The sequence below is a fragment of the Arachis stenosperma genome, chromosome 1, assembly GCF_014773155.1.
Source record: "Arachis stenosperma cultivar V10309 chromosome 1, arast.V10309.gnm1.PFL2, whole genome shotgun sequence".
Taxonomy (NCBI): Eukaryota; Viridiplantae; Streptophyta; class Magnoliopsida; order Fabales; family Fabaceae; genus Arachis; species Arachis stenosperma.
Window position 1 is genome coordinate 65,851,163 of NC_080377.1, and position 26,078 is coordinate 65,877,240.

At 30.8% G+C, this 26,078-nt stretch overlaps 2 protein-coding genes across 2 annotated transcripts; both read right to left on the reverse strand.

The window, feature by feature from the left end:
- Window positions 1-24,150: 24,150 nt before the first annotated feature.
- LOC130980623 (uncharacterized) lies at window positions 24,151-24,747 on the reverse strand. Its single transcript, XM_057904285.1, has one exon. It carries the CDS (start codon window positions 24,745-24,747, stop codon window positions 24,151-24,153), a length of 597 nt encoding a protein of 198 aa, XP_057760268.1.
- LOC130980630 (uncharacterized) lies at window positions 24,744-25,265 on the reverse strand. Its single transcript, XM_057904291.1, has one exon. The coding sequence runs from the start codon at window positions 25,263-25,265 to the stop codon at window positions 24,744-24,746; it is 522 nt and encodes a 173-aa protein (XP_057760274.1).
- Window positions 25,266-26,078: the final 813 nt, after the last annotated feature.

The window sequence follows — 26,078 nt, forward strand, 5'->3', positions numbered from 1 at the left end:
TTAGTGAGATCGGGTAGAACAACTCGAATATTAGGCAGAAAGACAGCGGGAGGACGAACGAGAGCTACGGGAGAGGTAGGACGACGAAAGAAGCCAGAGGAAAAGCTCCAAAAGCTAGAGACCGATCTCTGAAGCCAAACTAGCCAGATAGATCGAAAAACAGCCCTCTCGGGCAAAAAGACCCATTCTCTGAAGAGATATTGCGGGCCAAAGTACCAAGAAACTTTAAAACCCCCGAGGCGACTGATCCCAGGCACCACCTCAGTAACTTCAAGAGCAGAATGTACCCGGTAGGTGCCTCGGATGCTACCTGCTGCAAAGCATTCTTGACCACCCTAACTAAGGTGGCCATGATGTGGTTCGACACCTTACCTCCAGATCAGTAATTAGTTTTAACAACCTATCCCGAAAGTTCCTGACCAAGTTCTCCATCCAGAAGGATAAACCAAAACATGCACCGAGCTTGTTAGGAATCAAACAAGAGATCGAGAAAACCCTTTGCGACTACATGGAAAGGTTCAACAAAGCGTGTTTGAAAATCTTGAGCCTACCCACTGAAGCTGTAATCATGGGACTATTCAAAGACCTCAAAGAAGAGCCATTATCCCAGTCAATTACCAAGTGACATCCGGGGTTCTCTAGATGAAATTTAAGATAGGGCAGAGAAGCACATCAATATGGAGGAGAATTCATGGAGGTGTATGATAAATCACTATTTTATTATTTATCTTGTGCTAATTTGAGTGATTTTTAGCAAGCCTTTGCACACTTATTCATACTATTTGCATGGTTTTACATTTTCCCTTCCTAACTTTGTGCTATGATTGAGAACATGCTTTTTTGGCCTTAAATTTTCTATGTTTAAATACCCTCTTATTACTATTCGATACCGTGATATGTGTGTTAAGTGTTTTCAGAGATTACAGGGCAGGAATAGCTTAGAGAATGGAAAGAAAGCATGCAAAAGTGGAAGGAATACAAGAAACTGAAGGAACTGCTAAAGCTGTCTAGCCTGAACTCTTGGTACTAAATCGACCATAACTTGAGCTACAGAGGTCCAAATGACGCGGTTTCAGTTGCGTTGGAAAGCTAACATTCGGGGCTTTGCAACGATACATAATTTACCATAACTGCCCTGAAGATAGGCGACGCGCACGCGTGACCTGGAGAAAACTCAATCCACGTGTACGCGTGGGCGACACGTACGCGTGACTTTGCTGCGTGCTGGACGTATCATAAATTGCTGGGAGTGATTTCTGGGCTGTTTTTGACCCAGTTCTTTGCCCAAAAAACACAGACTAGAGGCTATAAAGTGGAGAAATGCATCCATTCATGGAGACAACATTCATTATTCATAATTTGTAGTTTTAGATGTAATTTTTTAGAGAGAGAGGGTCTCTCCTCTTTCTTAGTTTTTAGGATTTAGGATTTCTCTTAGGTTAGGTTTACTTCTTCTTCATTGCAGGTTCAATGTTCCTTTACTTTGGTTTCTCTTCTATTTTTATTTATTCTATTACTTTGATTTATGAATTCTCATGTTAGATTTGATTTTATATTTAATATAATTTGAGGTATTTCAGATTTATGATTGCTTTCTTTTATTTATGATATAAATAATTTGGATTTTTTCCTCTTTGGCTTTGGTTGAGTAATTGGTGACACTTGAGTTATCAAACTATGTGCTGATTGAAAATTGGAATTTACTTATTGATTTGGATTCCTCTAACGCTAGTCTTTCCATATGAGTTGACTAGGATTTGAGGAATCAAACTGATTAGTCCACTTGACTTTCCTTTATTTAGTAAGGGTTAACTAAGTGGGAGCAATAAACAATTCTCATCACAACTGATAAGGATAATTAGGATGGGATTTCCAGTTCTCATACCTTGCCAAGAGTTTTTCTAGTTATTAATTTATTTTCTTGCCATCTAAATCCTTGTTCAAAACTTTCAAAAAACCCAAAAGATACTTTTTCATAACCAATAATAAATCATACCTCCCTGTAATTCCTTGAAAGACGACCCGAGGTTTAAATACTTCGGTTATAAATTTTACTGGGTTTGCTTTAGTGACAAACAAGTTTTTTGTACGAAAGGATTTTTGTTGGTTTAGAAGCTATACTTTCAACGAGAGCTTATTTGTAAAATTCTAGACCACGCAAGAATCCGTTCGTCAGTGTACATAGAAAAACTCATAGAGGTGTACGTAAACGACATGCTCGTCAAAACCAAAGAGAGCACGACACTGTTGTCCAACCTTTCTGAGGTATTCGCCACCATAAGAAAGCATGGAATAAGGTTAAACCCTTTGAAATGCACTTTTGCGGTGGAAGTAGGGAAGTTCTTAGGCTTTATGCTCGCCCAAAGGGGCATAGAAGCAAATCCAAACAAGTGCCAAGCAATACTCAATATGAAGAGTCCAACCTGTGTTAAAGAGGTCTAACAACTAAATGCGTGATTAGCAGCTCTATCCAGGTTCCTAGCAGGATTAGCCTTGAAATCACTCCCCCTCTACTCAATCCTAAGGAAGGACAAACAATTTGAGTGGACCCAGGAATGCAAACAAGCTTTCCAAGATTTCAAAGCCTTCTTGGGGCAGCCACCCATACTCGCCAGACCTATAAAAGAAGAAGAATTCATCCTATACCTAATAGTGGCAAGTCAGGCCATAGCATCCGCCTTGGTACGGAAAGAAGAAAAGGGACAACAACCTATCTATTTCATCAACAAAGCTTTGCAGGGGGCATATCTGAACTATCAAAAGATAGAGAAGTTTAACTATGCCCTTATTCTTACGTCTCGACGACTCCAACCTTACTTTCAAGCTCACACCATCAGAGTCCGCACTAATCAGCCAATGAAACATATCCTGCAAAAGACAGACTTGGCAGGCCAGATGCTACAATGGGCAGTAGAACTGTCCGAGTTCGATCTAAAGTACGAAGCTCGGACAACAATCAAGTCGCAAAACCTTGCCGACTTTGTCGCTAAATACACCGAAAGCCCAGGAGATCCGACCACATGGAGCCTATACGTAGATGGGTCATCAAATAAAGCCGGAAGTGGGGCCAGAATCATTCTAGAAAGTGACCAAGGAACTCATATAGAGCTATCCTTGAGATTCAAATTTCCTGCCTCTAACAACCAAGCATAATAAGAAGCCTTACTCGCTGGCCTGAAGCCGGCTTAAGAAGTAGGGGTTGAAAAGCTGGTAGTGTTCAGTGATTCACAAGTAATGACTTCCGAAATTAACAGAACGTATCGAGGTAAAGACCCCACTATGAAGAAATACTTGGAGGAAGCCCGAGAACAACTGGCACACTTTGTAAAAAGTGACATCCGACATATAACCCAGAATTCAATTCCCGAGCTGACGCTCTCTCAAAGTTAGCCAGCACCAAGCTATGGGACAATAATAGGAATGTTATCCAATAGACCTTACAAACACCATCAATATCAAAAGAGGAGGACAATTCGAAACCAGAAATGTTAGCCATATCGAACCAGAACTTTGGATGGATGACTCCCATAGTCAACTACCTCAAATTTAAAACACTTTCCGAGAACGAAAAGGAAGCTAGAAGGCTTATCAAAGAGACGCAAAACTACACACTAGTCCACAGTGTTTTATACAAAAGAGGGATCTTAACACCCTTTTTGAAGTGTGTACTGACTTCTAACACAAAAGAAGTTCTGGAGGAAGTACATAGTGGCATCTGCGGCAACCACCTAGGAGCTCGGTCAATAGCCAAAAAGGTTATCCGGGCCAATTTCTTTTGCCCGACCTTATAGACAGAAGCAGCTGAGTTCGTCAAAAGGTGTCCATTGTGTCAGAAACATGCCAACTTTCATGTCGCTTCACCCGAGGAGCTAATCAGCGTAACCTCACCATAACCATTTGCAAAATGGGGTTTCGATTTACTCGGGCCATTACCACAAGCTCTACGGCAAATCAAATACCTCATAGTAGGGATTGACTACTTCATTAAGCGGATCGAGACAGAACCCTTAGCAACCATCATTGGCCAAAGAAGTCAAAAATTCCTATACAAGAATATTGTCACAAGGTTCGGAGTTTTCCACTCCATCACTATGGATAACGGGACCCAATTCACTCACTCCACCTTCCGAAATTTGGTGGCCGACATAAAGATCAAACACCAGTTTACTTCAGTAGAACACCCCCAGGCCAATGGATAGGTTGAAGTAGCCAACAAAGTCATACTAACCGGGTTAAAGCGCTGACTACAAAATGCGAAGGGAGCTTGGGCTGACGAGCTCCCACAAGTCTAGTGGGCATATCGGACTACCTCACACTCCACAATAGGGGAATCACCCTTCTAACTTGCTTATGGAATGGAGGCCATGATTCCAATAGAAGTTATCGAAGAATCACATAGAGTAGTATTCTACAATGAAAGAGCCAACACCCAAGCACAAAAAGAAGAGCTCGATCTCCTCCCAGAAGTCTGAGAAAGAGCTCGAATTAGGGGGGAGCTCTAAAGTAGAGGATGGCTCTAAGATATAACCATAAGGTGGTCAAAAGGAACTTTAGCGCCAACGACCTTATTCTAATCCGGAATGACATCGAGGTACAAAGGTCAGGAGAAGGGAAGCTTGCCGTAAACTAGAAAGGATCTTACAAAGATAGTAGATGTCCTAGGCAAAGGCTACTACAAAGTGTCTAACCGCCAAGGGCGGGAGCTCTCGAGGTCTTGACATACATGTAACCTAAGAAGTTTCTTATTTGAGAACACATTAACTTAAGCCCGACAAACCGCAAAAAATCATTGTCCGACCTAAACAAGGTTGGCAAGATGAAGCGACGAGGTCGAAGTTAATGTAAGAGGTTACATAAATAGCTCATATAAAGCGATCTCAATGAGATCGGTTAAAAAGCGGGTAGTAAAAGTAACTTGATAAAGGCTGATTTTCTCGAAGTCCGACCTATAAAGGAAACTCAACGTCCTAAAGTCGCAAAACAGACAAATAAAAAAGTCGACTACGAAAGACCTAGCTTCAATTCAAAGGCAGAAAAGTTCTCTAGAAAATAAAGAAAATAACTTTGAACACTACTGTTAAAAGTTGTGGAAACAACTAAAACAAAATGTAAAAGTGTTCAAAGAACTACCAAATTTAAAAAAAAAAAAAGAAAGGCCACAATACCTTTATAAGAAACAAAGGGTACCGGGCCTAATAACTCCTCTATTAAAACATGCCCACAAACCAAGGAAACAAATGCGCTGACATAACCCCTCATTAAAAGGGGGTATGATAAACCACTATTTTATGGTTTATTTTGGATTGAATTGAGTGGATTTTGTCAACTATTTTCACACTTATTCATATAAATTGCATGGTTTTGTGAATCCTTCCTAATTTGTACTTAAGAATGAAAACATGCTTCATAGGCCTTAAAATTGCTAATTTTTAATCCTCTCTTATTACCATTCGATGTCGTGATATGTTTGTTAAGTGTTTTTTAGGGTTATAGGGCAAAAATGACTTAGAGGATGGAAAGGAAGCATGCAAAAGTGGAAGGAACGCAAACAACTAAAGATTTGAGAAGCTAGTCCCGACGCGTACGCGTGGATGACGCGCGCGCGTGACCAGGAGCATCGTCCACCGATGCGTACGCATGACCTTGTGCAAAGTTAGATGACGCGTACGCGTGGCTCATGCGTACGCGTGACAAGCGTCACGTGCCTCACTAAAGGAAAAATGCTGAGGGCGATTTCAGAGCTCATTTCTGTCCCAGTTTCGAGTCCAGTCTGCAGATTAGAGGCTGGGAGTGAAGGAGGATGGGACACACAACACACATTAGATTAGTTTTAGTTTTAGATAGATGTAGAATTCTAGAGAGAGGCTCTCTTCTCTCTCTAGGTTTTAAGGTTCTTATTTCAATTTCTTCTTAGATCTAGATTTTAATCTTGCTTCATTTTAGCTTTCCTTTACTTTTATTTGTTCTATCACTTTAGTTTATCTACTTCTCTTGTTAATTTCTTTATTTTTCCAATTTAGTTTATGAACCCTCTTGTCAAATTCAATTTCTTTCAATGCAATTTTATGTTTTCATGTCTTTTGATGTTTACTTTAGTTGTTATTATTGATTTTTTGCTAATGTTAGTTATGGGTTTCATTAATTCTTACATTTTATGATGTTGGTTTTATTACATTCTAGGTGTTTGATGAAATGTTTCTTTTAGCCTTAGTGTATATTTTTCCTGTTTTTGACTTGGGGTGGTAACTTGGGTGACCTTGAGTTACCAATGTCCAAGTGATTGATAATTGGTGTCCATTGACACTAGTCTTCACTAATTTAATTAGTGAGTGGCTAGGACTTATGGATTGGGATTGATGAACCTCATTTGGCTTTCCTTCAATTGTTAGAGGATGATTAAATGGGATTGATCCTTGCAATTATCATATTATGGTTAATAACAAGGATGGTGATCCTTAACCATCAACCCTTTCCAAGACCTTTTACCATTTGAGTTTTCTTTCCCTTTGTTTGTTAATTGTCATTTAGTTTCTTGTTATTTACATTTCTTGTCAATCACTACCACAACCCTAAATTTCCCTTCATAGCAATAATAGAGCACTACATTGCAATTCCTAGGGAGAACGACCCGGGATTAATACTTCCGGTTATTTTGATTTGTATTGTGACAACCTTTTTAAACTTTGATTGGTGGATAAATTGTTGGTTTGGAACTATATTTCGACGAAATTATTTTGTGAAAATTCCAAACCGACGATTCCCCTACATCAGGGTAACATTCAAAATTTTGAAACACGTCGAGTACTCGACTTTCAGAAAGGCAGGGCACCCGACTTCTAAGCAGGAGCCTCGAGATGCTTGAGCCCGACCTCTAATAAGCTCATGACTCAAGCAGGGGCACTGTTCATACCATAGCCGAAACATAAAGCCAGGCCCAATAAGGATGAAAGGACCAACCATAGAAGGTTGCCTCTCATCCCCTACCCGACCTCTTTGAAGAGGTCGGACACCGACCCAAGAGCCCAGCTCCACTTATCCAACATGGCAAGTCACTACTTCTAGAAGCCGTGACTAAATTTCTATCTCCTCCAAAAGATAGACTCCAACAAACTCCCAAGATAAGATAAGAAGGAACTACCGCCACCAAGGATGTCATCAAACTCTACTATAAATACACTGGCAACCCCCATGTATAACTCACGTTCTAATCTACTAAAAACCTACCTAAAGCCCTTGCTAACTTAAGCATCGGAGTCTCTTACAGGTACCACCTCCCACCTCCTCACGAGGAACTCGGACAGGCGGCTCCTCGGCATCAACTATCAGACGTGCCCTACAAAGGGATCTGGACCTCACGTTCAAACCCAAATTAATGTTTCAGGTAACCCTCAGAACAAAAGGTATGTGTATAAATAGATCAATGCATGTATTTCAGTAAAGTTAATCAGTTCACCGAAATCGATTGATAAGAAACCATAAACTAATTATTCCAACTTAACAAGTGAACTTCCCATAGAAGCTTTAAGAAATATATAGCTAATTCAACTAAAAAAAGGTTGATTGGCTTAAATACTTCTTATTATGAGGTGTTACCTTGGGTGGATAAGGGTAAATGCGTCTAAAGTCATCCAAAGCTCAACGGTACTTGCAAGGAACTCTATTATCAAAGTCTATCGATATATAGAGTATACGTAACTTGGATTGAAAAGTTACCTAAGGTAGGTGTTTAAAAGAAAACTAGATATTGTTAACCCTCATGCGAGGTTTCTATTAGCAAATTATGTAATGAGAGGTAAAGCTCTATTTGTCATGCAAGATCCTCTCATGAGTCAGAAACTCTTAACGTATTCTCCACATTGGGTCAGATAGTAGGTCGAAAAATTCGAGATAAAAACTGATTTGGGTCGTGCTGCCTAATTTTTGGGTCCTAGTCGGATAAAGTGTTGATACGGGCCTTTCTCCGACCATGATCTCTTGAAAGGAAAATGTAGGCATCAAATGATGAATTGTGCTACCTTGGGCTATTAATTTTTTACTTAGGTTAGAAAACTTTTAAATATGTCTAATTTAAATAGATAAAAAAGATTTTGAAAATAATCAAATAATTCTTTTACTACTATTAAAAAGGTTTGATCTAGTGTCTATTAAGTAAATAGATAAAGACAAATTAGATGGAATAAGTTGATAAGAAGTAGATTTTGAGAATCAATATTGCAATTTTTATTTTGATAATGTCATTATTTCATTTATAGATTCATGCAAATATACAATTTTTAAAACTCCTTTGTAAAATGATATTGTTCCTGCGTGGTAAGTCTCGGATGGTATATAACTCGTCCCGTTCAAGGATTGGGCTCTTCTTTGCCTGAAGTAGAAGAGGTATACGTCGGCTTCAAGAGAAACAGCGGTAGACACCTGCAAAGGCACTCCGACGCTCAAATTAGTAAGATTAAAAAATAAATATAATGTTATTCAAAGTGAATAGCGTACCTTTTATATAGTTAGGATTTTGTATTTGTAGAGTGTTACTCTTCAGAGTGGTTGAGATATTTTCAGATCTTTCGGTAGCCAACCTTAGTCTATTTCTGAGTGGTTGTTAATGTCGAGATTTTTTCTAACTGGAGATAAGTCACGTTTATTATTTCACTTAGATTCTTATTTATAAGTATAATTGGTTCGGGCTATAGCTAACAGATCATATCCTCCAAAGTTGACCTGTGGTATTTTTCAATAAGATAGGTTGAGCTTCCAAGCTATAAATCAGAATCGTGGCAATAGTAGTAGCCTCCAAGCTCAATTTGTTGTAATTGAAAAATGATAACCGTGTTATAGAAAAAAGGGTCGGGGTAAATAAAGTAAAAGAAAATTAAAAATTATCATATAATAGGGATGTGAGAATGAGCCCCCAATCTGAAGGTGTAAGATTCAGAAAAATACTGTTTAAAAATAAAACGTTATAGAGTAATTGTTAGAATAAAAATAAAATAGGAATGATAAAGTAAAATAGTAAATATTGGATATGTAATAAATGTCTTTTCCTTTCAATCGTTGCGGTTTATGTTATAATTAGGAGATATGAGGATTAGCCCCAAAGATCAATTTGATGCTCTTAAAAATAAAGGGTCAAGCTTGTCATTAGGAAAGGTGTTGCCATTGTATTTTTGGACGAGCCCATAGTTCATTATTTGTTAGATTGACTCCGACTTATATGTGTTGGCTTGCTTTGACTAATTCCGAATTATAAATGCCGATTTATTTGGAGTGATTTTGACTTATAGGTGTCGACCTGTTTGGATTGATTACGACTTATGAATACAAATTTGTATGGAGTGATTCCGACTTATAAGTGTCGGCTTGTTTGGATTGATTTCGACTTATAGTTACCGGTTTGTTGGAAGTGATTCCGACTTATAAATGCCGATTTGTATAGAGTGATTCTAACTTACAGGTATCGGCTTGTTTGGATTGATTCCAACTTATAGTTGCCGGTTTGTTAGAAGTGACTACGACTTATAGTTTTCGATTTGTTGGAAGTGATTCTGACTTATAAATGCTAATCTGTTTAGGGTGATTTCGACTTATAATTGTCGATTTATTAAAATGATTCCAACTTATAGCTTTCGGTTTGTTTGAAATAATTCTGACTTATAGGGTTCAGCTATTAGTGATAATGGAACATGATAGATAGCTTAGCATCTTGTGCGTTTGAAAACCAAAGTATAGTTCGGTTTTGATTTTTGATGAATGTGTGGTTTGAATAGTTGTTACAAAACGACTTATTCGATTTGATCATGTATTGGATAATTTATAAATCAATTGGAGACAGTGATAAATGAAACTTAATAGAAAAAAATTGAATGTAAAAGAATAAAGATATTTTATTAATGAAAAAGCGCACATCACAGTGTCTTGATTTGTGAATTTAGTTGCGATATACCCTTAAAGAAATGATATTCCATTTACTCGTTAGGGTACTATCGCAAAATGTATACCTCTCATCTGGTGAGTTTTGAATGTTGTATTGTAGTTCCATGCTATAGCTATTGTCTTAGTTCGTGTGATGTATCTCGTATGTTCTCGTCTACTGTATAGGTTAGTCTTATGTATCTAATTTGAAGTTGAGCTCTGCTAAGAGGTTCAAACTTTTCGAGCTATAGTCTGTATGGCAGTATTATTACTGAGGTGGATTTGTCTTAAGGTGCGCACTATAGCATTGTCTAGCTATCCTTTTGTCAGCATGTACTGTTATAACTGTGATATTATCCTGTATAGAAGACTTGACATAGAAGTGTATAGTAGAAGCAATACACCAGACACATTTAAAGAAGGTCTACCTTACAAGAAGATATGATTTATTGAAATTTGAAACAAAAGATTGACATGAGCAAGCTAGATTATGCGTACACATTATTTTACTGTGGTAAAAATAACTTATGAATGTGATATGTTGAGGCTATTCGCCTTTCATTTTTCTTCAAAGTTGATTCGAATTTTTCTTTTTGTATTAAGCATTGTAAACATGTATTTTGAATTCATCAGTTAGACTGAAAGCTAAACCCTCTTATTCCAAGAGAAAATGAAGAAAAAGCACAAACAGGATGGCATGAATGAAATAAGGTTGAGTAGCAAGTATTTTCAGAATATGTATATTACAAAAATAATTTATATATCACCATTCTGAGCTAATATGTTGGTCATCCTTTGGACCTCGACTTGTAGCGCAATGTTCATAGCTAATAACTCGGCCTGAGTTTTAGAGGAGGAGGAGGTGAAGTTTACTCATCAGCTATGATCAAGATTTTACAAAAGAGGAATAATAAGCAGAAAAAGAAAGTATGGGGTAACATTAAATTCGGAATCATGGACCACTAGAAGAAAGTATCAGAATAGCGACCGATTTTAGTGACCGAAAAAATTGGTTGCTAATAGCCACTAATTTAGCTACCGATATAGCATTTCAAGGACCAAAAAAGTTTTGGTCGCTAAATTACAATCAGCGACCGATTTTAGGGACCGAAGAAATTGGTCACTAATAGCGACTGATTTAGCGACCGATAATATTTTTATACGAGCAGCATAAACTTAGTTGCTAAAATCAGTCACTATTTTTTAACTTAGTGACCAAATTAGCAACCGAAATGAGGAAGTAATGCTTGGAATTGTTGTCACAAAATCGGTCGCTATTTTTTTAATTTAGCGACTGATTTTGCAACCAATAAAGAAATAAGCTGAAAAAAGTTTGTCGCTAACTCGGTCGCTAAGCTGGTGGTCGCTAAATTGGTTGCTAATAGTTAAGATAGCGACCGATTTAGCAACCAACTATAAATACTTGTTTAAAACGATTGGCCACTAAATTGGTTGCTATTTTTTAACTTAGCAACGACTTTATAATAACGTTATCACTAATCGATTGCTAAATCGATTGCTAATTTAAAATACTTATTGAATTACTCTACCCCTCAGTAACCCTAACTCATCCTCACTAATCACCATTCTCACCTTCTCAGACGGTTACTGAGCTACACTCTCCCCCTCCATCACGGATGTGACCACAGCCGGAAGCACCGCAACACACAACACCCTCTCCATTCACGACGTCGTCATCTTCTAAGTTCGCAGCTCCTTTTGCATCGTCGTCTTCTTAGTTAGCACCATTGTCGTCTTCTGAGTTCGCAGCGTTGGCGTCGTCGTCTGAGCTCGCAGCGCCACCGTCGTCTTCTGAACTCGCAGCCGTCATCGTCGGCTTCTAAACTTGCAACGCCGTCATAGTCAGCTTCTGAGTTTGCAGCACCGTTGCCGTCGTTTCCTGAGATCTCGGTGCCATCGTCGTCGTCTTCATCAATTTCTTTACTAGTTGATTTGTTCAATTTGTTTACAAGGGGGATAAGTATTGTTTTGGTCCCTCACGCTGAGGGTCGGAATCGAAACCGTCCCCAACGTAATTTCCGATTTAGAATCATACTTAACGTTTTTTTCGTATTAAAATCGTCCTTTTAATTTTTTTTGGACAAAACTACCCTCACCACTACCAGCACAATTACCTCCTCCTCCACCACCACCACCACCACCACCACCACCACAACCAGCACCACCACCACAACCAGCAACACCACCACCACCACCACCAAGAACACACAAACAACAGCAACAACACCAAACCACACCAAACCAAGAAGCAGAAACAGAAAGCAAGACCACCACCACCACCACCACCACCACTACCACCACCACCAAGAACACCAAACAACACCAAACTAAGAAGCAAAAATAGAAAACAGAAAGTACGAAAGCAGAACGGCAAGGTGGAGGCGGCGAGGCAGAGGCGGCGAGGCGGCGATGCAGAGGCGGCGAGGCAGAGGTGACGAGGCGGAGGCGACGAGGCAGAGGCGGCGAGGCGACGAGGTTGCGAGGTTGCTTCTGAAAGAAAGAGGTTGATTCTCAAGCTGAAAGAAAAATCATGGAGGAAAAGAAAGAGGCCTTGAGGAGGGCAGCTTCTGAAAGCAGCTTAGCAGGCTCAATATTAAGAGAGAAATTGGCTAAACTTGATTCTAAGAAACTTCGGCCATATGAAACTATACATGCAGTTAGTCTCTAGATTCTTCTTGCACATTCTTCTTTCGATTACTTGTTTGCTTGAAACATCAAAGTTAAATCATAACTATTTCTGATGAACTAGAACCATCTGTGTCAGTTGGATGGGTTTATTATTTAAATGATTCAGGCCCTATTGTCCTTTTTTATTAAGAAACTGACTTTATACCACCTGCAGCTACAATCATGATCTTTAATACTTAATTTTAGATTTGTCATATTGAAAGAAAAGTGTATGCTATTTTAGAGTTGTCATATTTCTGGTCACATGAGATGTTTTCTCTTTTGATAATGCTGATTTTGTTTTGGATGAAAGGCTAATGAAGTGTATAGTGAAGCTGGTATTGTTGGATTTTGGAAGGGTGTCATTCCTGCACTTATTATGGTAAGCCTTATCATCTGTTACATTGATATGTTAAGTTCATGAAGAAGATTTAGATACATAATCTTTTTAAGAGTGGGAATCTGAATTACAGGTCTGCAATCCATCAATACAGTTTATGATTTATGAGAGCTCATTAAAGCGTCTAAAGGCGCGGTCGGCTAAGAAGCAGGGTGGTGTAACTGCATTGGAGGTATATAGCACAGTTAGATGCCCCTTTTAATTTGTTTGATGGAAAATTACATTGATTTGTGTCATATTTGTTGAAATTCAATTTGACTCTTCCTAATTTCGAAACACATACATTCATCTCTCAAGGTCTTTCTCCTGGGAGCATTAGCAAAACTTGCATCAACCATTTCAACATATCTCTTACTGGTTGTCAAGGTAAAACCAATATATATATATATATATATATATATATATATATATATATATATATATATATATGAAGCGATCATGAGTATGGATGTTGTTTTGCATTCATTCAAGGAAGCAGAGTTTCATACCTTTGACTCTTGCATGTTGGACAACTATGCAAGTCTGTTCTATTCATGATAGTACAGAGTGTTTTTGCAGCTTTTGTTCTATTCATGATTAAGGAGGAGCTTGTTATGGCTTTCATTTCATTGGCTGAGAAGAGCAAAATAATTGTATCAAATTTGAGGAATTGACTTTTATTCCTCCTTATAAGCTAAAGAAAGAAATGAGCAGATAAACTTTGTAATATGGAAGAAAGTTCCTCTCCCCAATGCAGTTATAATGCTCATAGCTTGTGGTGAAATAATGGATAAAACATAAAAGTAAGACTAACTTTGACAGCTTTGGAGAGCTAATGAAGCTATAGAGAGTGTTGCAGAAGAATATTTAGTCTCAAATGTGAATATTAAGAGCACCTTTTCTTTTTCTCAACCTTCATTTGTAACCATATATTTGCAGCATGCTGCAAACATTATAAAATTGTTGCGTGCTGGCGTCACCATAATTGTTATTGTTATGAATATGATTGAGGAATTTTATCTCTAATTATAGCTAACTAGTGTATGTTTTCGTACCCTGTACGAGATAATACATAAAATTATATAAAAAATTTTATTAAAAAAATTAAATAATATATATAATAATTATTATTATAAATATTTTACAAAGTTATAATTAAAATCAAACTCTCAGAATTTTTAATATTAAAACTAATTAGTATTTGTCTTAATTAATTTGAACTTGTTAAGTGATCATCTTACTCGTCTGCTTCAACAACTATTAGGAGTTAGAATATCGCCTTGTGTATATAGCAATCCATTGGCTAGCGATCAACCCTTAATAAATGGAGTATCAATACGTGGTTAGAATTGGCAGGAGTTTCCGAATACGCGGGTACCCGACCCGTCCATACTCGGATGGAGAGGGTAATAACTTGACCCGAGTCGGGGCAGATTTTATTCAGGACAGGACATGGTCGAGTTTAGGGTGTACCTGTCCCGAATATATACATATAAATACTTTTTATGAATTAGGATTTGCCCCACATCACAAATTCAGTGATTCATAGCTTCAGTCTATACTCTATGGCCATGCAAGATAAACTCAGTCATCATCCTCACCCAAAATCTTCTTCTTCTTGGCTTTTTCACAAAAAATCGCATAACTCCCGTCATCGTTGTTGCTGAGTCCATTGCCGCCTACCCCTTCATAACTCCCATCTTCCTTCACACCCAGGGACGGATCCACGTTTAATATAAAGGGGGCATTTGCCCCCACAAAATTTTTTAAAAAAAGTAATACTTATATACATATATACTACTTATTATATTATATTTGTCTCAAAATAAAATATAAATAGTCCTTTTGTATTTTATATTAAAAAAATTTTGTTAAACTTAACACATAATAATAATTATATTGTTAAATTTGATTTAGTATGAAAAATAAATAAATAAACTTAAAAAATAGTGATAATTAATTTTATTATATTAGTTAATTAATTAATAATTAAATTAAAACTTAGTTTTCTAATTAAATACAACTTAAATTATTAGTGATTTTTTAAAAATTATTTAAGATAGAAAAATATATTATCTATATATTAATATATTGTAATTATTTTGGTTAAAAAATTTATTTATACTATAAAAATTATAATAAGTAGATTTGACAATTAAATATGAGATAATAAAAAATAAAATAATTGTTTAAAAATATATAAAAAAATAATATTTAGTCATGTTTAAAAAAAGTCCTTATAAATATTTTTTATTATTTTAAATATTATACTATGTGTATGAATTTATGTTTTTATTATTTTAAATATTATAATAATGATTGTGTGTATATTTCTAGTTCTTATCAATATGTATTAGATAGTTCTAATTTTAAATTTTGAATATATCTAAACCAATTTGGATTGGTCAAGTGATCAACTTAGTCGTCCGCTTAACTAAGTATTGAGGGTTCAAATTCCGTCTCGTATGTATAGCAACTCGTTGTCGGACAATTGTAGATTCTTAAATGGAATTCAAATTCATGACGGATTAGTCCTTAACTTGTTGAGTATCGTGGGAAGCAAAAAAAAAATATCTATACCTAAATTTTATTATATTTTTGCCCCAATTACTAAATTTTTCTGGGTGCGTTACTGTTCACAACTCATGTCATCATCGCTGCTCATCCCGTTACCGTCACTGTTAAGCCAGTCGCCACCTTTCTCCTACCGAGTCCCTTTTCTCTAGGTAAATTTTTCCCCCTCTCTCTCTCATTGTGAGGCTGTTAAGTTCTTCTCTTCTTCTTCCACAGACTCATCACTTAGTCGCCGTCGCTATGAGCTCGGACATTGCCGTTACAGTTTCATCTGAGTCTGTCACGGAATAAAATAGAATTTTTATTCAAGTTAAAAATAGACATGCATGAGATCATTTTTACATGTAATTTCTAAATTTTTTCATCCAAATTCGATCTATGTGGTTGAGTATTTTAGTATGGGATCATCATGGTTTTGTTGCGACACTAATGTGATAAAAGTTTCGGTAATTTCATAACTAATATATGAGATAAACCAAATTATTAAAGTAATAAGAGAAATAATATTCAGATTTGCACGTAAAATTTATAAGACGTGATTATCTCAGGAAAATATATATATTTATAACCGAAGTAGAAGATTGGTAGGAAACTATTATTTCTTAATATATTTATGGACAGTACATATATTAATTATAATTGCAAATTAAGTAATTTCACATTAAATGACTTATATAACGGTGATCTCATTTATTGTCATAAATGTTAAATTAAATAAGTCATTATTACTTTTAATTTGGATAAATGAGATTAAAATCATAGATACTATTTTATTTGAGTTTTAGGATTTAATGAGTGTCACACTCAAATATAAATAATGACTTCAGGATTTTGGTCTCCAACATATCAAACTCGCCTTCGTAGCTCTTTTTCTATAGTAAAATTGTGATTCAGCCATATCAGAAATACAGAAGATTTTGGTTGACAAAAATTAAAGAACCACAAGAGCCAAGCTCTCTGATCTCAATCATACTCTCGAATAAAGAGACGTTTCCGCTCTTAGTTATATTTTTTAATGATTTAACATGGATGATCTTGAGATTGAGAAATCATAAAATTTTCAGCTAAAACAGAAATTTTATTGAATTAAATTATATTAATGTGATCATTGGATGATAAAGAATGTTAGAAAAATAAATAAATAATATTTTTAAGAGTATAAAAATATTAAATTGTCATTTCAATTTACTTTTTTAATCAACGATAATAAATATCTTAAATTAATTAAATTTTTACAAAAATTATACACCTAAAATTATTTTATTTTTTCAAAAATCTTTTGAAAATACAGTGGTTCAATGCGAGGTTGACTATTGAGAATTGAATATAATATTTTTAAATTCGTATTTTCAATAAAAAAATGTACTTAGTTCTATCCATCCTAAATAATTCTATATTCACTATTACTTATCCATCTAAATAATTCTAACATTGATAGAATATTATTTTTAGACAAAAAAAATTTAAAATATATTTATTCTATTTCAAAAATTAATATTCATATTTAACTTAGAATTTCAGCAAATATGACAAAAAATATTATATTTTTTAGTTAAAAAAAATAAAGTAAAATATCTATAAATATATTTTTGTGCTTTAGCTTTAGATTTTTCAAAAAAATTTGGCAGGTTAATAGAATCAAATCATATTTCTATAACATATATAAGAATGTATATTACACATAAATAAAAAAATTTTTGGTATAGTAAGAACAAATACATAAATTAAAATAAAATTAGAAAAATAAGAACCAATAAAATATTGAAGGAAAGAAATATAAATAGAAGAGAAACAAAATTATTAGACGGAAGAGAAATAATTTAATAAATTTTATGTGTATATAAAAGAAGAATAAAAAGAAGATATACAGTATCTTATTTAATTTAGCAAGATTTATGGGAATAAACACATAGAATAAGAGAATAAAAAATAATAATAAAAAGAAGCTAAACATCTGAATTAATATCAAACAATAATAAAATAATAAAATAATGATAATCTATCATAATCTTAATCTTTTAATATAATTAATTAATAATAATATAATTAGTCTACTATAATCTTAATCTAATCTTTTAATATAATTAATTTTAATTAAATAATCAAATAAATTAAATATAAATATGTCTAATCTAATCGTATAAAGAAATAGTAAATTTTCTACAATTAGACATATTATATATATATATATATATATATATATATATATATATATATATATATATAACTTTAAAATGAGATTATTATTATTAATGACATATAAATATTAAAATTATATTAATACACTAATAGAAATACATTATTATAATAAAAAGTTGCAAGAATTAGAATAACTGAAATTTATTAACTTTAATTAGTTAAATTAGTATAAAATAAAAAAGAAATGATTAATCAGATTAAATAAATTAAAAAATATTACTAAACAAAGTAAATATCATAAGAATTATATTACTAATTGAAAAAAATTAATTTAATTAGAGAAAATTTTTATTGAAAATAGACAATTAAAGATCATCAATGAATAAAAATAAATAGGATATAATACATTAAAGAATAATTTTAGTAGTATAAATAATAAAATTAAATTATTATATACAATTTTTACTTTTTACCTTATTATGATTGAAGCTAACATTAATGGTAAAAAACTAATTTTAAATAGTCCTAATTTGTATTTTACAACATAATTAAAGCACAATTAATAATTTTTTATTTTGTGATTACTCAAAATTTTTTAAATTTGTTGGTTAAGTCTTCTGTATTTTATGATTAATAAATTTTTTCTACAAAATACAAAGTATATAATTAATTAAAAAAATCAAGAAAAATATATAAAAAATCAAATAAAAGATAAAAAATAGAGTAAACATTTATTTTGAAACTAAAAATTATTTGTTAATTGTGCTAGAAATTCTAAAAATTTGTATCTTATTATATAATCAATTTTGTTACTCACTTTAACTTTATTATTAATTTATTGTATCTAAAAAAGTATATAATGTCACACTTATTTTTAAAAAATGAAACTCTTCAAATACACGGTATAATATATAATTTAAGAACAATAAAAAAAAATATCTAGAATTTTATAATAGTATTTAAAATTTTCAATGGCGATACTACAAAGTGTTTAAATCGACCAAATGAATTCAATAGTTATCCTTTGCACATCTTATTTAAATTTGAATTTTAAAATTTAATTTGTATCTTTTTTTTCCTAATATAAATTATTTTTACAAAAAATAGAGAAAAAAATTTATTAGACAAAAAAAATATCCTATAAAAAAATTATTATAAGAAGATTTATAATTATAGAGAAAAAGAATAAAAGTATTAATAATAATTAAGAAAAAGAAACGAAGCTTGTATTAAAGAATGTTAGAAAAAAAATAATAAAGTTCATATTAATAATAATAATACTGAAGAATGACGTTGTTGCTTTAGGCTTCTAATCTTCATTTTTGGCCATTTTTTTCTTTTCTTTGCTTTTTTTTTTTAAATTATCAAGTCATAAAAAATAAAGAACAATTCAAGAAAATGAAAATAGTAAGATCAATAGTAACTATACAAATAAAAATACATAGGAGAAAAACAAACTATTATATGATCAAATTAACATGAGTATATTTCATCATTAAATAAACAAAGTTAATGCACAACAAAATTACATATAAAGAGAAAAAAAAAAGAAAAAAGAGTTAAACTATCCAAAGTGATAAAAAGATTAATTTATAGAAGACTATAAAATAATGAACTTCTAACTAAATTAAATTGTATTTATTATTATTAGAAAGGATAAGAGAGCAGTAGAGAAAAGGTTTGTGTGTTATCAAGTTGTGTAGAATGATACAATATAGAAGGGTATTTACAAGTGCTAAGAGAATTGAAATAATAAAGACGTAATATCCTATAATAAATATTCAAATATGTTAAATAATACTAATTGATCTAATTGATCCTAATTATACTTTAACAATTATATTCAATTAATTGATATACATAATATAAAATATTTTATATAATCATTCAATTTAATTAGATTTTTCTATTTATATCATTATTGAAAAATAAATTTAACATACCCACATACAATTACTTTAAATTAAGCAACAATTATCAATACTACATGAGGGATACACTATTTCACTAAGAGTAATTGCCATAAGAAATAATTTTCTAATTTTCTATACTAATATTGAAAATTTTATATAATACTATATAATAATATTATCATTATCAATACTATATGATATAAAAAAAATTCACCGTGCTAATATAATATTATCAATATTATATAAATCATCTTTATATTTATTTTTCTATGCATATATAATATTTAATTAACACATTAAGATATATATAATATTTCGTTAATACATATATAATATAAAGTGATTTACAAATTATTTTATTGAATATTATAAATTAGAGTGATTTATAAATTATTATTAATTTGTATATAATGTATAATTAAATTTAATGAATTCAATTAGAATAAACAACAAATTATTTATTTTTATTTCAGACTTTATAAATGAATAAATTAATTAACTAATATAACAAATTACAACTAATGTAATAAAATTAATTAAGTAATATATATTAAAATAAATTATATTAATATTTAAATATCTAATCAAATCAATTAGCTGATATAATTAAGTCATGGTAATAAATTATATTGAATGAGTTAAAATAATTAAATCGAAAAACACTCTTTGGAGCATGCCACGTCAGCTCCATCATTAAATGCAGAAATTCGATTTTTATATAATAGAATAGATTAAAGCACAATTCATAATTTTTTATTTTGTGATTAATCAATATTTTTTAAATTTTTTGGAGTCTTCTATGTTTTATGATTGATAAATATGTTTTACAAAACACAAATTTATGATGAGTTATTACAATCATAATTAATTAAAAAAATCAAGAAAAATTATAAAAAATCAAATAAAAGATAAAAAATAGAGTAAACATTTATTTTGAAACTAAAAATTTGTTAATTATGCTAGAAATTCTAAAAGTTTGTATCTTATTATATAATCAATTTTGTTACTCACTTTAACCTTATTATTCATTTATTATATCTAAAAAAATAATATAATGTCACACTTTATTTTTAAAAAGATGAAACTCTTCAAATATATGGTATAATATATAATTTAAGAACAATAAAATAAAAATATTTAGAATTTTATAATAGTATTTGAAATTTTCAATGACGATAATACAACGTGTTTAAATCGACCAAATGAATTCAATAGTTATCCTTTGCACATCTTATTTAAATTTGAATCTTAAAATTCACTTTTATCTTTTTTTTTTAATATAAATCATTTTTAACAAAAAATAGAGAAAAAAATTTATTAGACCAAAAAAATATCCGATCAAAAAATTATTATAAGGAGATTTATAATTAGAGAAGAAAAGAATAAAAGTATTAATAATAATTAAGAAAAAGAAACGAAACTTGTATTAAAGAATGTTAGAAAAGAAATCATAAAGTTCATATTAATAATAATATTGAGGAATGATGTTGCTGCTTTAGGCTTCTAACCTTCGTTTTTGGCCATCTTTTTTTCTGTTCTTTGCCTTTTTTTTAATTATCAAGTCATAAAAAAATAAAGAACAATTCAAGAAAACAAAAGCAGCAAGATTGAAAACAGTAAGATCAATAGTAACTATACAAATCAAAATACATAGGAGAAAAACAAACTATTACATGATAGAATTAACATGAGTATATTTCATCATTAAATAAACAAAGTTAATGCACAACAAAATTACATGTAAAGAAAAAAAAAAGAAAAAAGAGTTAAAATATCCAAAGTGATAAAAAGATTATTTTATAGAAGACTTAAAATAATGAACTTCTAACTAAATTAAACTGTACTTATTGTTATTAGAAAGGGTAAGAGAGAACAGTAGAGAAAAGGTTTGTGTGTATTCAAGTTGTGTAAAATGATACAATATAGAAGGGTATTTATAGGTGCTAAGAGAATCGAAATAATAAAGACGTAATATCCTATAATAAATATTTAGATATGTTAAATAATGCTAATTGATCTAATTGATTCTAATTATACTCTAACAATTATATTCAATTAATTGATATACATAATATTAAATTGTGTGATACTTAAATATCTTAATTAGTTGATATAATTAATCCACCGTAACGAATTGTATTTAATGAGTTAAAATAAATAAATCAGGAAACATTCTAAGAAACATGCCATGTCAACTTTATCATTAAGTGCAAGAATTTGATTTTTATATAATAGAATAGATAGAATAGATAGATATCTCATTATTCGTTATTTTAGCTTATCTATTATATATTTTTTTTTATTTACCACTCAATATATTAAAATACAATTTATATATCTAGATAAAAATTACATAGATATTTAATTAAAAGAGCATTTAATTTTTTAAAATATAATAACAGTTATAATTTCTTTTATTTTTCTTTTTACATTTTTGTGTGTTTTTTTAAATAAAAGATAAGCCTATAGCAAAAATAGGAAGAGATTGTAGTATTTATTGAAGAGAAAAAAAACAAATATAATTAAAATTCATACATTTAAAATGTGTTTGAACTTTGAAAAATGAGTTGAGACATGAGAATCCACATACACTTGGCTTCAATGAATCTGTTTACACCATTCAACTCAGTGTTCTTTAACTTTCTGTTTTCTTCTTTTCTATTTTATATGAATTTATCAGTGTCAAACATGCATCACATAGGGTATTTTTTAATTCAATCTTAATCCATATATTATCTTTGCTAAATAAAATATAAAAGGAAAAAAAGATAGTAAATAAATTAAAGTTATTATTATTTAAAGAGATAATAAATATATTAGTATTTTTATATTTTAAATTAATTAAGATCTAAATGAAAGATAACATTAATTTAAAAAATTTAAATTAAAATTAACTCAAACATTGATATTTAAATTATAAAAAAATTGATTTTCATATTTTATAAAATATCATACTGGCGGTAATTGTAAATATGACGATACTTAAAACTAAACAAAGTAACACAGATAAAACAAATTAAAAAAATAAAAAATAACTAAATCTTGTATAAAATTTACCTATAAATTCTGTACCAAAAAATGAATTTAATTTTAGTATATTAATAATATAAAATATTTTATATAATCATTCAATTCAATTAGATTTATCTATTTAGGTCATTATTGAAAAATACATTTAAGATACCAATATAAAATTACTTTAAATTAAGCAACAATTATCAATACTATATAAAGGACACACTTAGCTATTCCACTAAGAATGATTGCCATAAGAAATAATTTTCTAATTTTCTATATTAATATTAGAAAGTTTATATAATACTATATAATAATATTATCATTATCAATACTATATAATATCAAAACAAAAAAAATCACCGTGCTAATATAATATTATCAATATTATATAAATCATCTTTGTATTTATTTTTCTGTGTGTATATAATATTTAATTAACACATTAAAATATACATAATATTTTGTTAATACATATATAATATAAAGTGATTTACAAATTATTTTATTGAATATTAAAAATTAGAGTAATTTATAAATTATTATAAATTCGTATATAATGTATAATTAAATTTAATGAATTCAATTAGAATAAATAACAAATTATTTATTTTATTTCAAATTTTATAAATGAATAAATTAATTAACTAATATAACAAATTACAATTAATGTAGTAAAATTAATTAAGTAATATATATTATAATAAATTATATTAATATTTAAATATCTAATCAAATCAATTAGTTGATATAATTATGTCATAGTAATAAATTGTATTGAATGAGTTAAAATAATTAAATCGGAAAACACTCTCCAGAGCATGCCACATCAGCTCCATCATTAAGTGCAGACATCCGATTTTTATATAATAGAACAAGTTTAATCACCCGTGCCATGCACGTAATAAGATTGAAATTATAATTTTAAGTTGTTATGTTAAATTTTATTTTAATTATAATAATTTAATTAATAAAAAAATAACTTGTATGCGTTATTTTTCTTTTCTTAATATAGTATTAATTGTATTAAATATAAAATAGTTATTTAATCTACTTTTTTCAATAGATCAGGTATATATACTCAATATGACCATAAATAATCTAGTAATACTTAAATCTACAAACAAAATTTTATATGTTGGTTTACTGTGAAGTAAGAAAATATCAAAATCAACTCAAAATGAAGAACAAATTAATAGAGAATCCTAATGCAGAAAGTTTTGTAATGAACAATAAATAATTTAAACCTACTAAATAACAATTCAATGCTATCTTTTGATACCTGCAAAATATATACATGAAACAACACCGTATCAATGTTTGTATATAAAATTATATGATTAACGTAATTATAAAATTGTTTGTCAAGAGAATAAAATTATACGAATTTTAATGATAATTTTAATATTTTCAAACTATTAATGTATAATAAGAATTCATCTATTAGTTCCTAGAATTTCTAAATTTTTTTAAGTGATAGTAATAAATTTTAATAAATAAATAGATTTAGTAAGACATTTTGTTATTACCTTTTTATTATAGGCTCTCAAAAACTTCTCTATATACCATATTCATCGTGCAGTTATCTTCCAAGTGTCCATGATCTTGCAACAGCACTCGCAGACCATCTTTACTCGTTACCCTTGATAACGCAACATACAATTGACCATGGGTGAAAACTGGCCTTGGAAGGTAAATTCCAACTTTCAATAGAGTTTGTCCCTGGGACTTATTTATTGTCATTGCAAATGACATGATAATTGGGAATTGTCTTCTTTGAAACCTGACTGGCAATGTTTTATTATTTGGAATTAGATTCAGTCTTGGGATAAGAATAATACTTCCAGCTTTGTTACCAGTCAAAGTCTTGCATTCTATCACATGATTTCCCATTCTTCTAACTTGCATCCTCGTTCCATTGCACAAACCATTAGTTTGGTCTATATTCCGCAGCAACATAACAGGAGCGCCAACCTTCAGAACCAACTTGTGTGGTGGTAGACTTGAACAATTTATTCCATTTAGAATCTCCGGCGAGAAAGCATCTAACTCAAATTCCATATTTTCCTCTTCAGCACACACAGAGTCTGAACTTAAGTAGACTCTTTCTTGTCCAGGTAGCCCTGCAGTCATCTTGTTGTTGACATCAGTGACACAAAATCCAAAGTTGGTGCAAGAATTGCTCTATCCTTGAAATAATTTTCAACGGATAAATTAGATAACATATTTGGATACACGAAATCAATGAGGTCATCCAAAGCTGTCTCAGAGTTCTTAATCAAAATGTCAGATGGTATATGAACGATCGATTCACCATCTGTTGTATCACCAGCTAAACCATCACCAATTTTGAGTAGCCATTCTGCAAAATTTATGAGTTCTTGTATGTTGTTGTTTTCACCTAGTGACAATCTCATATTTTTTGTAAGCTTCAAAACCTTACAGTTATGCCACAAATATGAAGAATTAATAGAAGACTGAATTATATCTTGCCTTGAGCCTTTGGGAATCACAGGTAAAATTTGTCTAAAATCTCCTCCGAGAACAACAACTTTACCTCCAAATGGCAAATGAGCATTATACGAATCTGAGCACCTTAAGATGTCTCTGAGGCATTTATCTAAAGCTTCGTAACAATACTTACTTATCATTGGAGCTTCATCCCATGTGATTAATTTGGCCTTAGCTTGGATATTAACCTTTCAAGAGGACTTCCCTGTTTAATGCTACACAAAGAATCCTCATTTATGGCAAAAGGAATTTTAAACCTTTAATGTGCAGTTCTTCTATTAGGCAACAAAAGTGCAGCAATCCCACTCGAAGCAACATTTAAAACTATACCTCCTTTAGACCTAATTGAGCATGATATAGTTGACCATAAAAATATTTTTTCTACAACCACCTTGACCGTATAAGAAGGAAAGTCCACCCATATTACCGCTAACAGCACCAATTATTTGATCGTATGCAAATTTCTTCTCATTAGTTAGCCTTTTTAAATACCCACTTAGTTCATTCGCAAAAGCATTAACGTCAAAATAATTGAAACAATTGACTATTACGACTTATATATATATATATATACTAATAGAAATTATATAAATTATATACATAGAAATTATTTAATTTCAATTTCAATTTTATATAACAAAACAGTGGTTTTCAAAAATTATGGAATCTTTTTTTGACATATGTATTATGCCATACGTATAAATTATATGGGTTATTATATAAATTCATATAAAACAGTTTAATATTATATATTTTCTACATTAATTATATGTCAATATTTTAAAAAAAAGAGATAAAAGAAGAGATATATAAATATGTATAATATTATTGCTATATATGAAGCAGTTTTATATTGCTTTAATTATAGAGACTTACTATAATTATATAAAATTTAATTTGAGAAAATAATTTCCCTTGCCATAAATAATATACTAAAACTGTTAGTATATTAT

What these genes read in the sequence shown, in the direction of transcription:
- LOC130980630 (XM_057904291.1), bottom strand. Translation starts at nt 25,265, where the DNA reads ATGATAAGTAAGTATTGTTACGAAGCTTTAGATAAATGCCTCAGAGAC.
- LOC130980623 (XM_057904285.1), bottom strand. Translation starts at nt 24,747, where the DNA reads ATGACTGCAGGGCTACCTGGACAAGAAAGAGTCTACTTAAGTTCAGAC.